This window comes from Dermacentor andersoni, chromosome 1 (genome assembly GCF_023375885.2).
Source record: "Dermacentor andersoni chromosome 1, qqDerAnde1_hic_scaffold, whole genome shotgun sequence".
Classification (NCBI taxonomy): Eukaryota; Metazoa; Arthropoda; class Arachnida; order Ixodida; family Ixodidae; genus Dermacentor; species Dermacentor andersoni.
The window spans coordinates 306,028,188-306,047,938 of record NC_092814.1 but is presented as its reverse complement, the minus strand read 5'-3'; the positions used below and the strand labels follow the sequence as shown (position 1 = coordinate 306,047,938).

The 19,751-nt window shown below is 49.0% G+C and overlaps 1 protein-coding gene across 1 annotated transcript in view; it reads left to right on the top strand.

The window, feature by feature from the left end:
- The first annotated feature begins 545 nt into the window (after positions 1-545).
- LOC126547714 (uncharacterized) overlaps positions 546-19,751 on the top strand; it is a 132,404-nt gene continuing 113,198 nt past the window's right edge. Inside the window, exon 1 of the mRNA XM_055063357.2 lies at positions 546-703. Within this exon, the coding sequence (XP_054919332.2) occupies positions 646-703 (58 nt within the window). The 5' untranslated portion in view covers positions 546-645. The remainder of the gene's footprint in view (positions 704-19,751) is intronic.

Below are 19,751 nucleotides of genomic sequence, written 5' to 3'. Positions count from 1 at the left end.
GCAGTCTTTATATTTTGATGTCCTCAATTAAATGTAACGTCTCATAATGGAGGGCAAATGGTTGCCGAGAAAAACGATTTATCCGCTGCCTTGTGTCTAGGACGGGACCTCCTAGCAAAACCTTCCTGTTCAGGCCTTTTTGCTTTTCCTTTCGCTCAGAAAGCGCATGCCTGGGCAGCCACATCAAGGTTGGACGCCGTCAACGACCCATTCCGCCTGCTTTTCTAGCGCAGTTCCTCTTTTCGAAAAGTAATACAAGTGTATCTCCACCAGTTTCACCGTTTATGCTGTTACTTGAACTGTAACTGACCCCATTTGCGCTAGCCCTCCAACATTTCCTTCTACACGTTGACCACGGCTCGAAACTTTAGAGCCTCCATCGCAACAGTTCCCCTCAGTTTTTATCTCTCGTTGAGCTTGGCGAAATTGGATGCCCTTTACATGTGGAAATAGAAAACTTCACATCGCGTGTTTTTTATCGTATAGTGACTGGTGTCGGGTAACGCACCCGGCTGAACGAAGCTGTCAGTCTAGTGAGCGTATAACTGAGCTGCCTCTGAGCAACTGTTCACTTGCGGACCACTTGCAGCCCTCTGGAATTGCCGAAGGGGACAATATTCGCAAGCGTGCGGTGCGCAGTACACGATGCACGCGTTGTTTGTTCCAGCGTGGTTGGCCCTCACGTTCTTTGTCACGGCTGCGGGTGAGTACAAGCTAGCAGTAAGCCTACTAGTGCAAAGTATATTGCGGCTCTATTCCCGGCCACGTCCACAACATTTCGATGTGTGCTAAATGTAAAACGCTTGTTTAACTAACATTTAGTGCACGCTAAAGAACCCCAGGAGGTTGCAAACATTCAGGAACCCTCCGCTATAACGTCTCTTATAGTACCTACCCGGCGTTGCTTTGGGAGATTAAACCCCGTGAATCAATGAATTAACATATATTGTTCGTTAGTGGATGGTAGATGTAACACCAATATACTTCAAGAAATCCTGCAATGAAGCGTTGTGATAGAACCTCTTGTTATGAAATACTAAGTGAAATAAAAAAGTAATTGTGGGGATAGGAAAATTAGCGTTGCCTAATGATATTCCAATAACATGCCAGGATTATAGCTTATAGATTAAATAGTTTTCATGCGACCCGCCATGACACGTGGGAATACAACATCGGGCCCTGTATTTGCAAAACACATTTAAGTTTCAATCGTTTGTAAGAAAAAATTTCAGTCATTCGATGTACTGAACATATCATCAGTGAAGGCGGCCGGCCAATAGCAAAGAGTGCTTACGAACGAAGACCTTTGTGAATTCGAGTCCTGGGGTGCTATGCAGGATGCGCCGAGTTTCTCGTTCACCCGAGTTTTACCCGAGTTTGCTCGACGGCAGTCAGTAAACAGAGATAGCGTGCAACGCGCAAAAGCTACAGGCAAAAAAATATGTAGACAAAAAGCCGCATATGACAACATGAGGGCACCCTGCGCGGCTCGCTGCTTCCACGTTTCAAGCGCAGAAGGCTGCACAACGAAACGCGCCAACGCCGCGTATTGTTATCAACGGATCATCGCAACTTAGCAATACCGTGACTGTCCCGCTGTCTGTCTGCACACTTGCCGTGAGCCGCTTGCCACACCTTTCCCGGGCGCGTCAAGGGCGTGCCTAATCTTTCGGGAAATATCTTTCTATCCTCCATCGAACGCGAACAGGGTACATGCAGCACATTCTTGCCCCTACACTTTCGCTCAAACAAATACGTTAAAATAAAACAAATAAAATAAATATTTTTATATCTTTAAGTATCTGTTTTTCGTTTTGAATGCTAGAAATTTTCGATGACAAACGGAGATCGAGCAAATTATTAAGTTTTGCACATCTTGCCGCGAGTGGCGACAGTGAGGCGAAAGCTTAAAACTGGATACATTGAAGAGGGTCGCACGCACGAGGGAGTTCATACGGTGATAAGTCGCCCAGGGGTGCTGCAGTGCTATTCTCCATATAGTCAACCATGACCACTCTTTCTCTATTAGTGGAATGAAAACGCAGCGCCGCGGTAGGGCTGTTGATCGCAGGCGCTTTAGTAGACTGTTAAGGCTCCCGCTCTACGAACTAAAAACGACACACTAGTTATAGATACGGGAGCAACGGCTGTCGCTGCAAAATAGGGGTACATTATTTTATGGTCCGTAGTGACGCAGTTCAGTGAAAATGTGCCAGTTTATCTTTGTGCGCGAAACCTCTGCGATGCATTGCGACGAAGTGTGTGCTTCCCAGCGACACAATTGATCGCTTGTCATCGCTTGCCCAGAGAAGGTGCCTCTGAGCGCATGTACGCGGTATTTGAGTGTGTTGTGCACTCCAAGGTGCTTGCGGATTACCTCTGCTTGAGCCAGCAGCGATCGCAGATGGATATCGTAACGACACGGCAGCAATCGCATTTTGGCAGGTGAGGGCTCTTGTGTCCAATTATGAAATGAGACTTCGAACGCAGGAAGGTGCTGGAACTGTTGAGTGCGCAGTGATTGTGATGAAGAAATGCCATTGCACTGGGTCTAGAAAAGCGAGCGATTCTCGGACGCTGATCGTGTTTACGACGCTGTGGCTCCGACGCATCACCGATGACAGAGCAGCCATCTCAAGCGACTGCTGCGATACGCACTCCTCAGCATCGTCGTCCCCCTCGGCGCATCCACGCCTTGCAAGCAGCTACAGTGACGTGCCGAAAATTATTTACTGTGCGCTACGTCGCCACAATGCAGGCAATGAAGCCGTGTTGTGGGACCATCTCAGCCCGAGAATATGTGGGCATAAGCCAGCGACCGCCAACGCTTTGTTTTTGGTAGGGGTGCTCAGTACATAACCGATGACAGTGCGTTGAGCGTGTTTTATGTCGGCGGTCAAGATTGTTGATGCCTCTCACCTCGGCACCGCGTCGCTGTTGCCGAAAGATAAGTTGGGCGTGGCCCAACCGTGGTGGGTGGGCGCACAAGAGTTACATGCCTCGCGCGGGGCGTTACCTCTGGTTTTGATTGACAGGCGAACTCTTGCTAAACTCGTACATCGCGAAACCCCCTCCTAGTTCAACTCGGAAATATGGCGGCGGCAGCAGCAGCCTGTGTCATTGCATCCAGCGGCAGCAACCCTCAGTATGACCGTCTGGACCCGTTCATCTACATCACCGACGTGGAGTGTCAGCGTCATTTTCGCCTGTCGAGGACCTCAGTGCGCTGGCTGTGTGACGAGCTAGGCGAAGATTTGTCTATGGAGACGAGTCTTCGTTGCAGCGCGATATGCGCAATTCGTTGCAACGCGAGATGCAGATGTTGCGCCAAGCCGCTTGTGCCTATGCATTTGTGGCGCAATGAAAATGCATTGAGTATCTTAGTGTGTTGGCTTGCATGAAGAAAATACGTCAGAGTGTTTGCTCTGTTCAATGTTGATGCATGTGCCATAGGTTCAGTGCCGTCGGCATCACCGTCGCCATCGCCGTGTAGTTCCCTATCAAGTCCAAAGACGATAAAATCGTCGCCACGCGTCGTATGCGATATGTGCGACTGAAAGTGTGCGAATCGCGGGCGCCAGAATGAAAGGCGGGCAGGTAGCGCGCTCTCCTGTCGCGCGCGAGACACGGGTGTGAGTCGTGGGAAGGTTGCGTTGGGGGAGGGCGGGGGGTCTTCTCCAGCGGCTGCTGCTTGCGGCCGTGCGGGCGCCGTGTACGGCCGTATCTTGAAAGCGATCTGCGACGTGGCCGAAGTGTGGGCTCGCGCGGGCCTCACCTTCAAAGCGATATGCGATGTTCGCAGGGTTCGCGTATTGCCGACAGCTTCGTACGCGCTGCGCTTTCGCCGTTTCTTTCGCTTTGAAGCGAGAAATACACAAAGCTCAATTCGCTCGTTGCTGCTACCGCGATTCCTCACTCCAGTATTTTGAGAGGGGGTTTCCGTTGTCTTGAGGCGAGATGCGCTCATGATTACCTGGGCGTGCGTGACAACGTGCCTTTTAATTTAGCTAGTAAGCGAAACTTTACAGGTATATACGGCCGACAAAACTACCACTATTACTTATAGCTATCTACTAATTTGCCATCGCAATCAGTGCTTCATCTTGCGGGCGAAAGTGCGACTGTTTTCAAGAAGGTGATAGGCTTTCTTTATTGCGATAGCAATTATATGGTCACTCCAGGCGTATTTTGCCGTCGCCGTGATGTTCCGTTTAGAGTCCAAGGGCGATAAGACTGTACGAACGAAGCAAGCGGAGAGTAAGCGCGCCGTGTTCCCTCGCGCGAAAGGCCGTGGGGAAATGGGAGGGAGGGAAGGAGGCGGCGCTGTGTTCCGGCAACGACTGCGCATTTTGCCAACGGGCGCAAGTGGAACTGATGATCGCGGCTCAATCTCACGTGCTATGTATGGAGACAAGCGGGGAGGCTGCGCAGGAGGGAGGGGGGTGGCTTCGTCTGCGCCAACAGGAGTGTATATTTTGTAGGGCCGCGCGCGTTCGAGCAAACTGCGTATGTTGAAAATGATCTGCACACAGCTCATACCTTTGTTCGCTCTGTGTGCTCGCCGCTCTTGCGTTGAAGCGGTAGACCACACGAAGGGCACTTCGATCGCTGCTGCTGTCGAGTTGCTCACACCAGCGTTTTCACAGCGAGTGTCCGCGCTCAGCAAGTGTGATGTGTTCATGTGTTCTCGTGCGTGCTGACACTATATGCTTGTTAATGCAGTTAGTAAGCGAATGCTAGTAAGCAAAGGATACCGCGTGTTACCGTGCCCAAGTATTCTTTTTCCAATTAGGTTTTTCTACGAACCTTGCGCTTTAGTGAGTTTTACACCCATTTTCATTTATTTTGATTGGTTTTACGCCCATGACTGTTTTAAGTAGGAGTGGGCTTGGCCCGGCATTCTTTATTTTTCTTTTATATATGCCGGATGCCTACGAGTTTGGAGTTGGGCGTCTTTCACCCCAACGCTTCAGCGAGCTGCACCATGAATACACTAGAATGCAGCGCTTTTCAATGAATATTTCGCCATCATGGCCCACAGTATGTGCTTATAGCCTGTGCGGTCAGCGAGGGAAAAATTCTCAGCCTTCGCCGGCACCGACGCGCCACGCTTCTTGTCTCGGAGGCCATGCGCGGACTTCTCGGCAGTGCCACTAGATGGCGCAGTGTATCCCCTCAAAAAAAGAAAGCGAGAAAAAGGAGCCCGGTTGACGGCATGACACGTTTCTGAGCGTTCGCGCGCGCCGCTGTGCCATGTATTTTGGAAGTCATGCGCAAGCTTCGCGACGGCGGCAGCGCTAGATGACGATGAGTGTTCATTGGGAAACCTGAGACAGGAGTCCGGCTGCAGTTGACGCCTCATACATAACTCGTTCCGACGGTGGCAATACGCTATGTTACTATGTTGATTCAATGCTAACGCATTACCGTCGACAGTCATGGTGAGATGGGTTGTGCTTTCTTCATTGCTGAGTTACAGAGCTCTAAACATCTTAGTTTCGTCTTTGAAATGTTGCAAAGTTCGAAATGTTTCATAAAAAATTAGGGCCTCAATAAAACTCTTCTTCGTACGGTCATCAGCTTTTAATTTATTAATTTAGGTGTAGCAGACTTCGTCCAACTCGGTGCAGTGGCCGCCGAGAAAAGCTGTTTCATCCTTCCCACCTATTTAAATATCAGGGATTCTATAACAATTCCAATATGTTTTTACTCCAGTCTCCTGACGGCAAAATTACGTAACCGTGACGCAAGCATCTGGCGGTGACCCGAATCGTTGTTTGAACGACCCAACCAAACGCTTTCCTCGTTTATGGGAGATGACGTTTTTTTGCCTTCAAAACGATTGGCATTGCCATATTGAACGCTTTTCCTTTTGTACTTGGTTGACAAAAGGCGAGAAGGACGCTCAAGTGGAGAGCATTTTCGTGGGGTCGAGCTCGCGCAATCAAAGTAGATAAACGGATGAGGAGGGTGGTGCCGGCGTCTGCGATTGGTCCGCTTCCCCTTGCCTAGTCTTACCTAGGCTGGCAGAGAATCGCGGCGGTGTGCAACGGAAGGTTGAGAATGCCGCTGAAACGGGTCCTCAGCACAGAAGAGTTGGGAGCGATGTCATATACGGAACGAAAGGGCTCAATAACGTTATACTGCCGCGCAAAAACGTTTATAGTACGCAACGATGCTGTTCGGAAGGTGCGAGTAGCCACTGCCTGAATGATCAGCGGTCAACCATCTTTTATTCCTTTAGGAACGGTGTAGTGTCTGGCTATCTAGCAAATAAAATTCAGTTGTTTTTTTCTCGGCATAATAATGCATTTTAACGCGTACATGTCTGTTTGGCGCAGGTGAGTTTTCGCGGTGTTGTAACGTCGCGTAGCAGACGGGTGAACTGAGCGCAGTGTTAAGAATGGCGAACTGCAATGCGGGATTGCCACCCAATTACGACTGGGGAACAAGACGCGCATCCCCCACTCTCCGTCGCTTCAGCTAGGATGCGTTCGATGAAGCGGGCTTTGTGCTGAAAACCGCCACCACCACTCTAGCCCCATCGCCTTGATGACGGAATGAGTTCGACGGACGAACAATTGTGCCCGAACTCTCAAGCGGGGACCTGATCTGCTACGCGTGCGTGAGCTGCCGCGGGAAAGCCGTTTTTTGTTGCTTCCCACACTCCGACCGGGAAGCAGGACAACTAGCTACCCAGAACGACTCCGAGCTTCTCGGAACGGCTCCCCTCTGACGTCGGCTCCGGACATCGGAATGTGTGTGCCTTTGTGTGCGTAAACTGTTCTGCGGCGCGGCGGCGAATTTACAATGAGTAAACGAACGTTCGCGTGACCTTGTATCGCCGGCGGACCGAGTGTTTAAAAACGGCTGTTGTGCGGATGCTCGACACACTTCTCTTGAGTAGTCATGTTTGACTGACACTCTTTTTCTGAAGTAGTCATATTAGACTGATATAAATATTGTAAATAAACCCATATTCCTCGTTCTCGATGACAAGCAGTCCTTCCCTTCATCAACGTCCTCAGCGTGGATAAGTTGGACGACGGCATGGGCCAGCTACATTCGAATTCATGCCGGACTCCAATCTTGGCAACGGACCACGAGCGATGGGATTGAGCCCCCAATCCTGACAACTGGCTGACAGCGGTGAGATGGACTTTGCGACATGGTGCTGTATCTGCGGTGAGTGCTTGGTTCTTGCTTTTACTCTCTAGGCTTCATTTTGTGGTTGTTCTGTTTAGAACTGTAGGGAAACTAGATTGTTGAGTGTTAGCTAGGTTGTGTTTTCCTAGCTAGATTTAGAAAGCACAATCAAGGCAGTAAAGCAGCAATCATAGAGTTAAGGACACTGCTGAGAGACGAATTGTTGATTGTGGGTGAGGAACTTGGCCTAGATGTGCGCAAGGAAATGCTAATGTCGGAATTATTGGAGCTAATTTCCAATCAGGCCAGTGAGGAAGATATTGAAATGGGATTGGAACTTCTCAAAAAGAGAGAGAAACGGGAAAGAGAAAGAGAAGAACGGGACAGAGAAAACCGAGAGAGAGAGGCACGCGATAAAGATCGCGAGTTAAGAAAAATGCAACTTGAACTTGAAAGCAAACGTTTGGAGTTGTCTCAAGGAAATGAAGGCGCTCTGGGACGATCAAGTGAGGCAGACTCGTACCGCACGGACAGGCTATTAAAGCCATTTGAGGTCGGGACCGACATAGGCTTGTTCCTAAGCAATTTTGAAAGGACTTGCGAAAAGATGAACTTCGGCCCGAGTACATGGCCACAGCGGTTGCTGTCTATGTTGCCGTGTCAGGCGGCGGAAGTAATCGCCAGATTGAGTGCACAGGATGCATATGATTATGAAAAAGTTAAGGCTAGTCTCCTGAAGAAATACCGCTTTTCAGCCGAAGCTTTTCGGCAAAGTTTTAGGAGCGCAGGCAAGAAAGATAGCGAGGGATATCCGGAGTTTGCCTATAGCTTAAAGGCCAACCTAGTCGAGTGGCTTAAAAGCGCGGAAGCGTACGACAACAGAGACATGATCATTGAATGCATGTGTCTAGAGCAGTTTTACAAAACCATCCCCCAAGCTGTGAAACTGTGGGTGCAAGACAGAGGGAATGTAAACACTGTGGAAAGGGCGGCCGAATTAGCCGAAGAGTACGCAACCCGTAGAAAGTTGAACGCCGAGGAAGGAAACTTGGACGGTCGAAATGGACCGCGGAAACCATTTCCGTTCAAAAGAGGTGCGCAGACTAGACGATCGGAGCCTGTAGACATGGCGGAAAAGCCCGCAGAAAAGAGCGAGGAGAAACTTAACGAGGAAACCGCACAAAAAGAACAGAAAAGAAAATTCGAATCTTTTAGACCAATTCGCTGTTACAAATGCCACAAACTGGGACATATAGCTGTAAACTACGGGAAGCCTAGCGTTGTTTTCTCCTACGTGGAGGAAAAAGATGAGAATATGGACCTTTTAAGTCCATATCTTCACGACCTGCAAGTTAATGGAAAACCATGCCGAGTGCTAAGAGACAGTGCCGCCACGATGGACATTGTCCATCCATCTTACGTGACGGGAGATGACTTCACCGGAGAAGTAGCATGGATAAAACAGTTTGTAGAAGAACACAGCGTGTGTCTGCCCATGGCCAAAGTCAAAATCAATGGACCATTCGGGGAGCTAGAGACTGAGGCTGCAGTTTCCAAATTTTTGTCACTGCAGTATCCTTACATCTTTTCGAATCGTTCGAATCAGTTACTGCGTGACAAAGGGCTCAAACTGGGAGAGGGCATAGTACAAGCATTGACCCGAGGCCAAGCTCGAAAGATCGCGGCGCTTTCGGCTGAAAATGCACAAGCTCCTCCAGCGGAAGCAGAAAAGGGGATAACTTCAATACCCGAATCCGAGCTAGGCCCCAGGGACCAAAGAACAGTTGAGGAGAGCCTGCCGGCTGACCAGCTCAGTGAGAGCGTAGCACTAGAGTGTCAAAGTTCTAGCCTGCAGGAAGAGCAAGCTGACGCACTCACAAGAGAGACAGGGTCGTTATTATCACCGGCCTCAAAGAACTTTGATCAGCTCTTACTTGTGGATAAAGAGTCACTGGCAGCTGAGCAAAAGAATGATGAGAGCTTAGCTAAATTACATGACACAGCTAAAGAAGGCATTGCTAGGCGCAACGTGACGATACATGAGAGAGGAGGTTTCTTGTATCGGCACTACAGAGATCGAAAGGGTAGGATTTTAGATCAGTTAGTGGTACCTACTAAGTATAGGGAGGACCTTTTGAGCCTCTGTCATGGAAATGGGTGGTCCGGCCACCTAGGCATAAACAAATCAAAGGAAAGATTGCTTATGGAATACTACTGGCCTGGCTATTTCAAAGACGTAGAAAACTTTGTAAGATCATGCGACGCCTGCCAGCGTTCTGGTAAACCAGGAGAGACATGGAAAGCTCCACTGAAGGTAGTGCCCTTAATAACAGAGCCTTTCAGACGACTTGTAATAGACACGGTAGGGCCTCTTCCAAAAACAAAATCGGTCTACAGGTACTTGTTTACCGTGCTCTGTCCGGCTACCAAGCTACCAGAGGCAATAAAGAGCTCAGTTCCACCGATGTAGTAGACGCGCTTTTGACAGTGTTTGCACGAGTTGGGTTTGCAGCAGAAATTCAGGCAGATCAAGGGTCAGTATTCACGAGCGCACTGACTTCCACATTCTTGCAAAAGTGCGGGGTATAGTTAATACACAGTTCTGTCTATCACCCTCAGTCAAACAGTGTAGAGAGGTGGCATTCGGTGCTTAAGCGAGTTTTGCGTGCGCTCTGTTACGAGCATAAGGAGGACTGGGAGAACTGTCTGCCGGCAACTTTGTTTGCTTTGCGAACGGTTCCACATGAAGCGACCGGGTTCTCACCAGCAGAACTAGTGTATGGGAGGACACTCCGTTCTCCACTGAGAATGTTAAGAGAGATGTGGGAGGAAAGAGGGGAGAGTCCCACAGTGGTTGAATACGTGCTAAATTTACTGGAACGGCTAAGCGCAACCCAAGAACTAGTCGGAAAGAACATGGGAGTAGCTCAAAAGAACGCCGAATTCTATTACGACAAGAATGCGAGGCTTCGTACGTTTAACGCCGGAGACCAGGTAATGATCCTCAAACCTTCAAGAAAGAACAAGCTTGAATTTCACTGGGACGGGCCCGTTAAAGTGTTGCACAAACTTTCAGATACTAACTATGCTTTGAGAATGCCCGGTCGCAGGAAGGAAGTGAGGATATATCACTGTAATTTGATGAAGCCGTATGTAGAGCGGAGCGGAGTCGTTAACTATACCATCAAAGAGCCGGATGGCATTAGTGCCAAGTTTAAGGAGTATAGGGCAACCTCCAACTCTGAAATCGGTCTAGAAGAAGTAGTCGAGCACTCGGTAAGCTCGCACGCTCTAAGACCCGAGCAGCTAGATGAGCTAAAAGAGGTGTTAGGGGAATATCTCGACAGATTCAGCGATCGGCCGGGTAGAACCGAACTGATAACGCTTGAAATAGAGCTGACATCAACCGAACCAGTAATATCAAAGCCTTACAGGGTGTCTCCAAGACAGAGAGAGATTATGGAGGCAGAGATACAGCGCATGCTAGAGTTAGGAGTTATTGAGCCCGCTGAGAGTGGCTACACGTCACCGCTAATACTGGTAGAAACCCCTAACAAGGAAGGACCCTCGTCCGTGTGTTGACTACAGGAAGTTAAATGCCATCACTAGGGATCAGCTCTACCCGATACCCAACATTGAGGAACGAATTGAAAGAGTTAGCGCTGCTAAATACATTTCAACTATAGATCTCGTGCGGGGGTACTGGCAAGTTCCCCTTTCAGAAAGTGCCAGCCGTTATGCCGCATTCATCTCGCCTGTAGGCACTTTTCGCCCTCTCGCACTCAGCTTCGGGCTGAAGAACGCGCCGTTTAGCTTCTCTAAGTTAATGGATATTGTCCTAAAAGACTTGCAGGAGTTCGCCTTGCCCTATCTTGATGATGTAGCAATTTTTTCGGACAGCTGGGAACAACACGTATCGCACCTCAAACAGGTGTTCTCACGGTTGAGGGAAGCCGGCTTAACGATGAAAGCGGAAAATTGTAGGTTTGGTTGTTCGCAGGTTACTTATCTGGGCCATGTTATCGGTCAGGTCATGAGACGGCCGGCTGAGCTGAAAATAGCTACGATTGGAAAATTTTCTCAGCCGTGCACGAAAACGGACCTTTGTTCATGTTTGGGACTTGTGGGGTACTATCAACGGTACATTCCGAATTACTCGCAAATGGCAAGTCCATTAACAGACGCCCTCCGAAAGGGAGCACCGAGTAACGTACACTGGGATAAGGACAAAGAGAACGCTTTCCAAAGCTTTAAAACGCTATTGGTTTCTCGTCCTGTGCTTCGCGCGCGAGACTACACAAAGGAAATCATAGTTCAATGCGACGCAAGCGACAGAGGTGTGGGCGTGGTACTTAGTCAGGTCGGCGCCGATAACGAGGAGCATCCTATCCTCTACGCCAGCCGTAAACTAAATGTAAGAGAGGAAGCCTACAGCGCTCCAGAGAAAGAATGTGCTTGTTTGGTTTGGGCCACACAGAAGTTGTCGTGTTAATGATACGGAGCGAAGTTCATCTTCGAGACCGACCACTGTCCTCTGACGTGGCTCAATCAAATGTCACTCAAAAATGGCCGCTTGCTCCGATGGAGCCTCACTCTCCAAGGGTACAACTTCTCCGTTAGATATAAGAAGGGAAAGTTGCATAGCAATGCGGATGGATTAAGCAGGCTAATTTGAATTCTGCGTTTGAGGGTCCCGCCTAAATTTTAGGGTTACTAGCGTTAATTTTTTTTTAAGCGAAGAAGAACCCCTGTCATTTAGCAGGATTCCCCCCATGATTGCTGAATTTGTCAGCAGGAATTTGCTTCAGAAATTGGCATAGCGAAATGCAGCATTTTTTTTTTGTTTCTGCACTTATGTTGTTGTTTTTTTTTTTTTTTTTTTGAAGCCTAGCGGGTCTAAAGTGAGAGCCAATGCACGTCATCTCGGCGCAGAGCCGTGTTATGGGGTTCATTTTGCAGTTGCCTGTCCTTGTTGGATGTTTTGGGGTGGTGCCATCAATACACAAGTGGTCGCTGCGAGCCAAGACATCAATCCCCCCGTGACCACCAGCCGTTCTCTTCCTGCCTAGCGGTTGTCAGCGCTAGACAGTCGAGATTTTTCGGGCCATGTAGGCGCTGTTAAGAATGGCGAGCTGCAATGCGGGATTGCCACCCAATTACGAGTGGGGAACAAGACGCGCATCCCCCACTCTCCGTCGCTTCAGCTAGGATGCGTTCGATGAAGCGGGCTTTGTGCTGAAAACCGCCGCCACCACTCTAGCCCCTGTTAGATATGGGGCTGTTTCCTGAGCCCCCTTCGAGTTCCCCAGACCACATCGAATCGCACCACAGCTAATTGAGAAGCGCAGAGGCACGCACGGGCAAACAAGTTGAGGGCCCCCACTTCGTACGCCGCCGGTGGGCCTATTCAATGCTTGACTCTGCTAAACAGCGAAGGGATAGCCCGGCATTGTTGCAAGTAAATTGGGTCCCGAAGCAAGACGGCTGTAATGCGCCGTGACAACCTGACGGCTGTAATGCACCGTGACAACAAGACGACCGTGATGTACCGGGAAGGCCTGGCAGCGTCTCACCGGCCGCCTTTGAAGAGAGCATTGCACCACAGCAAGGCAAGACCGCGGGGAGCCGCCGGGCGTGACACCACCGCACGGGTGCCTACCATTGGCCGAAGGTGGCGTCATCTGAGCGGGCTCTCCCATTGGCCGAACATGACGCGCCTTCCAGAGATCGAAGGGCTTAAAAGACGCAGACCGAGAGCATCCCAGAGATTCCAGAGCATTCCCTGATTCATCTCTCTCGAACTTCTTGCCGCGGGCCGCAGCTTCCGAGTTGCTGCCGGCCCGTAATGACTGTACGACTGTTCATTGACGTCTCACTGTAAATAATGTAAAATAAACCTCCCAAGTTTGTTTTCATCGCAAAGTCCGTCCTCAACTCCTACAACTGGTGCCAACGGTAGGATCGCCTCCAACTCCTACACCCCATCGCCGTTGTGACGGAGTGAGTTCGACGGACGAACTATTGTGCCCGAACTCCCCAGCGGGGACCTGATCTGCTACGCGTGCGTGAGCTGCCGCGGGAAAGCCGTTTTTTGTTGCTTCCCACACTCCGACCGGGAAGCAGGACAACTAGCTACCCAGAACGACTCCGAGCTTCTCGGAACGGCTCCCCTCTGACGTCGGCTCCGGACATCGGAATGTGTGTGCCTTTGTGTGCGTAAACTGTTCTGCGGGGCGGCGGCGAATTTACAATGAGTAAACGAACGTTCGCGTCACCTTGTATCACCGGCGGACCGAGTGTTTAAAAACGGCTGCTGTGCGGATGCTCGACACACTTCTCTTGAGCAGTCATGTTGGACTGACACTCTTTTTCTGAAGCAGTCATGTTAGACTGATATAAATATTGTAAATAAACCCATATTCCTCGTTCTCGATGAGAAGCAGTTCTTCCCTTCATCAACGTCCTCAACGTGGATAAGTTGGACGATGGCATGGGCCAGCTACATTCGAATTCATGCCGGACTCCAATCTTGACAACGGACCACGAGCGATGAGATTGAGCCCCCAATCCTGACAGCAGCCACAAACTTCTGACCAGTAGCCGAGGGCTAGCGGCGAAAAGGCGTCGAATCAGAAATAATTTTTTTTTTGTCTACTCGTACATAATCAGTGTGTACACGTCATATCAGATGGGGAGCTATCGCGGTTTTCGAGAGGTCGTGTGACCGACAGGCAATGTGGGGAGGGGGGAGGGGGCGAAAACTTTTTGAGCAGCCCTGGAGGACTGATTGCAGAATTTAAATAGAAAAGTTTGCAATAGCATTACGTTATAGGGCGCCCAATCCCCCGAGTTAGTTCCTCCTTAAAGAAAATTGATTTCAGCTGCTTTAGCAGGAGATACCGTTCCTCGGTCAAAATTCCTTGTTTCTTTATAATTTCACGTTGGGTTCGGGCCTCATTCTGTTATAGTTGCGTATAAGATGATTGGGCGCGAGATCATGCATGGGAGATGACATACCGCGAGGACATACCGCTAGCGCCTGAGTGACCTGTAGAGGTATGGGACGCGCGGAGCGCGTTCTACGCCTCATAGCCCGGTGGTACGTGTTGCAGTGCACGAATGGGGAATTTCGGCCGTTTGTAGGTATTATTTTTATGGAAGTGTTTTCTTTGTTTTGATTCAACTGCTTGGGTATTCTATACGCTGTGTTTACTTTTACATCGAAAAATTCAAGTTCAAGTTCAAGTTTATTATTTCATTACATCTACATATGCACCGAAGATGTTATACCGAAAGAGGTCCCACAGTTATAAACGGCAGCGAGGCCTTCAACAACAACAACAACAAACTAAAGCCTACAAAAGTTACTCGAAGTACGTCTCTACAAATGAATTGTATGCCCAAATGAATATCCAGAAAAACCAAAGCAATTTAGTGGATAATAAATCTCGTTGTATTCATTAATTTCTAGTTGCCAACTTTACGGCACACGTTTATATTGGAAAGCATTTGATGGGTTACGTCACCAACGCCTATTAGTCAAGCTCTCCCAGCTGAACCTGCACCTGCTGATAAGCTTAATACTAATATTCTTCATGGAACGCATATGGCCACTAATTAGAATAAACAACCTTTGTAAACCCCACCCCTTATGTAATACCCTGAGTGTGGAGTCTTTAAGGAAATAAAAGTGAAGAAGCGAATTGAATTGTGCTGGTTGGTAAATTACTAAAATGGAATGGTAACAAGAGGTGTCAACGACGGCGCGGTTGCATGTCGACGTCAGTATATGCGACTACAGCAAGGTTAAGCAATGCAGAGAAAGCAAGGACTTAGGATATCACTGTTAACAATGTTATATCACTTGCTAGATAAGTAGTTGATTTTGTTGCATTGTAGACATAGTGCGGGATCGCTAACACAATTTCCACTCCATTTATGGATAGTGAAGGCTTCAAAAATGTCACATTCGCTTTGTTCACAGTATTTCCATCAGACTGTGCACTCAGCAAGCATCGCTTTACAGTCACGTTTGAAGAGAGAGAAGGTGAAAGAACTTTATTTGCCGTTGCAAGGTTAGAAGTTAGGGCAGGCAGGCCTAGTGTGGCTCCCAGGTGGGGGCGACGTCTTGGGCCCACGAGACGACTGCCACTTCTGTTTTCTTGTCTGCTTTTGTCAGCAGCTGGTTCCAACCCTCCACGGAGCGAGCTAGCAGTAATGATTCTGGGTGAGGGTTACCCTCCCATCCCCAAAGAATGTGTGCCCGAGTGGCGAGGAGAAGGAGGAAACACTTTTTTTGCTCTAATTGGTTAGAAATTAGCGGTGGCAGATGTGGTCGGCCGTCTTCACGGTCTTCCCCTCTGCACAAGCTCGACGCCCCTATTCCAGGGCACCACTGAGGGTGGCTACTCGGTGAGCGTGCCTTACTAGTCCATGCTGGACTTTCGGGTCGCTGCTGGAGAGCACCCTCTCCTACTGCTCCGCACTCGGGTCTTTTATTTGAAGGAATTGTTGATTCTGAACGCATCCCCATGTAATGTGATATAAGGTGGGCTTGGCGCCGCACCAGGGGCAAATGTCTCTATACTGGGTGGGAAACATCTTGCTTAGTGTGTTTAGATTTGGGTATGTTCCTGTTTGCAGCCTCCTCCAAGAGGTTGCTTCATGCTGATTTAGGCTGTTGTGGGGTGGAGGGTATTTGATTCGGACCCCCTTATAGTAATTCAGAATGTCTGAGTAGCTTGGGTTGACTGGTATGGGTTCCTCAGGGTCGGTGCTTGTGGCCGCTCGGTTTGTGTGCTCTCGAGCTGCCTTGTCCGCCCTTAGGTTCCCTTCTATTCCAGCGTGTCCCGGTACCCAGAAAATTGTATGCCTGACTTTGTTGTTAGCCCTGCAGGAGCGGAGGAAGTGAAGCGCTCTGCGTCCTATTCTGCCGTTCACGTAATTCCGATACGTAGCTTGCGAGTCGGTGAGTATTGTTAAAGACCTTTAGGATCGGTAGCCCTCCACTGCCGCTTGAGCTACGGCTATTTCCTCAGCTTCCGCTACCGAGCAGAGTGGCGAACACTGCGTTGTCGCAATTAGTGCAGACAGGGTCGTAATCCCCGCGAGTGATTAAATAAACCTACAATGACTGAGAACGAAATCAGTCTGCAGTCTGCTAAGCATGATGGCTTGCGCTCGGTCGAGGCCGCGAGGCGGGTACACGCGTCTCGTCTCCTTGTAGTAGTTAGTAATTTCAGCATAGGATTTGGGGGCCTCTGCGAGAGCATCCGGGTTCGAGGGGCCGGCCGCCCGGTTAGTTAGGCCTCGGGCTAAATGGTCCACCTTTCCTTCCCAGAGTTTCCCGCGTGAGCAGGCACCCACAAGCTTACAGTTCTGTCGAGAGCGCAACCGCAGAGGATGCGTGCGGCGGGGAGACAAAATTAGTTTTTCGATAAATTTTGGCTGGCTTGTTTAGAGTCACTGAGAACCGTGCGTGTGCGGGGATCCGCGATGGCTTGCGTGATCGCGACCTCTTCGGCAGCGGTGGAGGAGTGTGTGCGCACTGTACCAGCGCTGCTGAGAGTGTTGGTTAGCGTGGCTACGCATGCTACGAACATTTTAGACTCGCGTTCCCTCCGCGTCCACGTACAAAGCAGGTTCGTCGGCGGAGTAGGTGACGTCTAAGGCTTGTCCCTTCAGTTGTCACAATATAACATTATAACGGGTAACATAATATAACATAACGTCTGAGAGCTGACCAAACTACACGTGCCCGTGCCGGCGCGCGGAAGCTCTCACCCAGGCGCCTTGTGTTTGCCGCGCCTCGCGAGTAATGGCTGTTCGAACCTACAAGACGCGCGCGAGCGCGCACCTACTTGGGTCAGCATTTGCATGTTGGCACACATCGTTTTGTATTTTTGTGAGGCAGGCACCGACATTTGTCTAGAGAAGATATCCGAACTCGCGCTGCGCCTCAACGCGTACGATCGATCTGTCCTGCACCATCTGCGCATGTCTGAGGCGCGTGGCCGTGAGCTCACGCATGCCGGCAAGTGCACATGTAGTTTTCTCTTTAGGCGCCAGTTCCTGCGGTTAACATCGGCGTTGGCGGGCGTTCATTTCTTGTGCTAATTTTTTTGTGCTCATTCTTCATTTGTTGCAGTACTCATTTTCGTGCAATTTCGCTGCAAAAATGAACACCGCCAACTTTAAACTTTAAAAGAAAGTTTAGGAATGGTTCTAGCTCCTCGGATGGCGGGATTCAAATCTTGCACTGGGCCCAATCGCATAGCTTCTTTGTTCACGAAGGTAAATAATTTAATTTTTATAATTGTCTAATTACCAAATCGAGTTAATTTCAGATATGCCTCTACTGTTAAAGTAATTAAGAGGAAAGCATTCGATTAGCTCAGCTTCCCGAGTTTTAAAGAATTTCAAACACATTTCATGAAAAACCTATACAATAACGTACGTAAATGTTTCCATCGTGATGTATGCTTTAGGCGACAGCATACGAGCAATACGAGATATTACAGAACATAAGCATAGTCACTGTGGGAACACCTTCACGGATCTGTTCGAAAATATTTTCATTACGTAGCTATAGGTACTCGATCTCCCACGGAGACAGGCAATAGCCTTCAAAACGATCCAAAATTTACACTAAACATTCAAGTTCTCTTCATGTGTGATAACTACATGTGCTGGTAACCACAGCGCGGCTGTAAGGCTAAGATGACGAGCTATAAAACCGCCCTTCTCACGTCTGCTCCGCTACTACTGGAGCGAACAACGCATCAACTGCGTCCACATGATCCCCCATGCGAAGTCCCACCAACAGCAGCGTCAGTCCATCTAGCGGTGGCACTAGCCGCCTGTTTTCCATACGTTCAGTTGTCATTACTTTCCAAGAGTGCATCTCTAAAGCGTATAGCCAAATTTACGGGGTCGCATCTTTACCCGTATCATAATCAATGTAGCGTGGCCCCAGTGATGAGCTAAGTTTCACGCTCACAGATGTAGGGTACGTAGCTTTGTGTTGAAGAGACCCTGAAAAGACGTTGACGCTTGTGTAAGACGTACTGAGTCGGCAGGGCACAGGTCCTTCTTATCATTGAGAGACAGATTGAAATGCTCAGCGTAAAGCGTGCAATTTAATATAAGCTTTTCCAAATGTGCTTCGCTACCAGTCGCAACGGTGCCGCTTCTGTGAGTTTTCAGCTGCACTCTCCCACGATATGTAGCCGAGGCGAGAGACATAACTAGGTCGAGCGTTCCCATTGGTTACACTCGAGTCGTCATCGGCACTGCTAAAAATATGCCACTTCATTAACCTTATTGTTATATTATTAACTTTATTATTATTATTATTATTATTATTATTATTATTATTATTATTATTATTATTATCATATGTATACATAGTAATTTGCGTATTCTTAAACATACACATAAATGCACACATGCAATAAACGTATACGTCTTTTCAAACCAATGGTCCGCTTCCACCTGAGAATGCCAATCGTCTGCTGCGGCAGCTGTGGAGCGGCAGCCGATAGACGCGGTTCCCAATCAAATAGGCACAGTGATGTCTTCTTTAGTCGCAGGTACATGAATGACATCAGCGCTGTACTGCACTCGTATTGCACTGCCCCCAGGTGCCGGCCGGAAGTAAACTGCAACGACTGCACGCTGTAGAATACACGTGCGTAGCGCGTCAGTGTCGACACCAACCTATTTGGCCAACACAATGCTCCCCCGCAGTCTTGAAAAGAAAGCGCTTTTAGCGGCATCCGGAGGTTCCTTAATTCACAGAGGGCCAAGATTGTCTATCATTTGCCTACAATGGTAAGGGAAAAAAATAGAAAACATCCTAACAGGCCGTAAACCGCAAACAAACAAACAAAAAAAGCACTGCGAAGGCAGTTTAAATTGAACTGGCCTTACAACGTGACAAGACGTCCTTCAGAGAGCCGCCATCTTGAGTTAGACTTTAGTGGGGTGGTAACGTCTCAGCCTTCCACTCAGATTGTGTGGGTTCGATTCCAGTGGTCGATGCATTCTTTTCCTTCCTATTTGCGATTCTAGAGCAAAGCAAACGTAATTAATAGCCTATTTTGCCACATTCACAAGTTACCAGCACCTCTGGCCTAGCTTTGGCAGCCCTTCTTCTGAAAGAGCACACACCACACACAAAGGACGTCTCGAATAGACCATCTGTCTTTCCTTGGCCACTCGCTAGGGAAAATGGTCATGTCATCATCGGCCAATAGGAATCGTCGGACAGTTCACAGATCCCGCCTACGACGGCACAACATCCCGTAAGTCTCCACCTCTGATGTTGCATATTTGCTTTCCCACACAACATGCCCTGACGAGTGTTACATCGAACGCGTGGCAACGGTGAGAGTGTTCTTTGTGGCTGCGACGCGTCCTGTAGGCCAGATGGAATAAAGACGTTTCACAAGTACGTCTCGGCATTGGGGCGCTATGACGTAAAGCTATTCCAAACTTTTCTATTCCAATTCTGCAATCAGCCCTCCGCGATTGGCCAAAACTTTTTGGACCACCCTCACTTCGGCCGTCTGTCACGCGACGTCACGAAAACCGCGTTAGCTCCC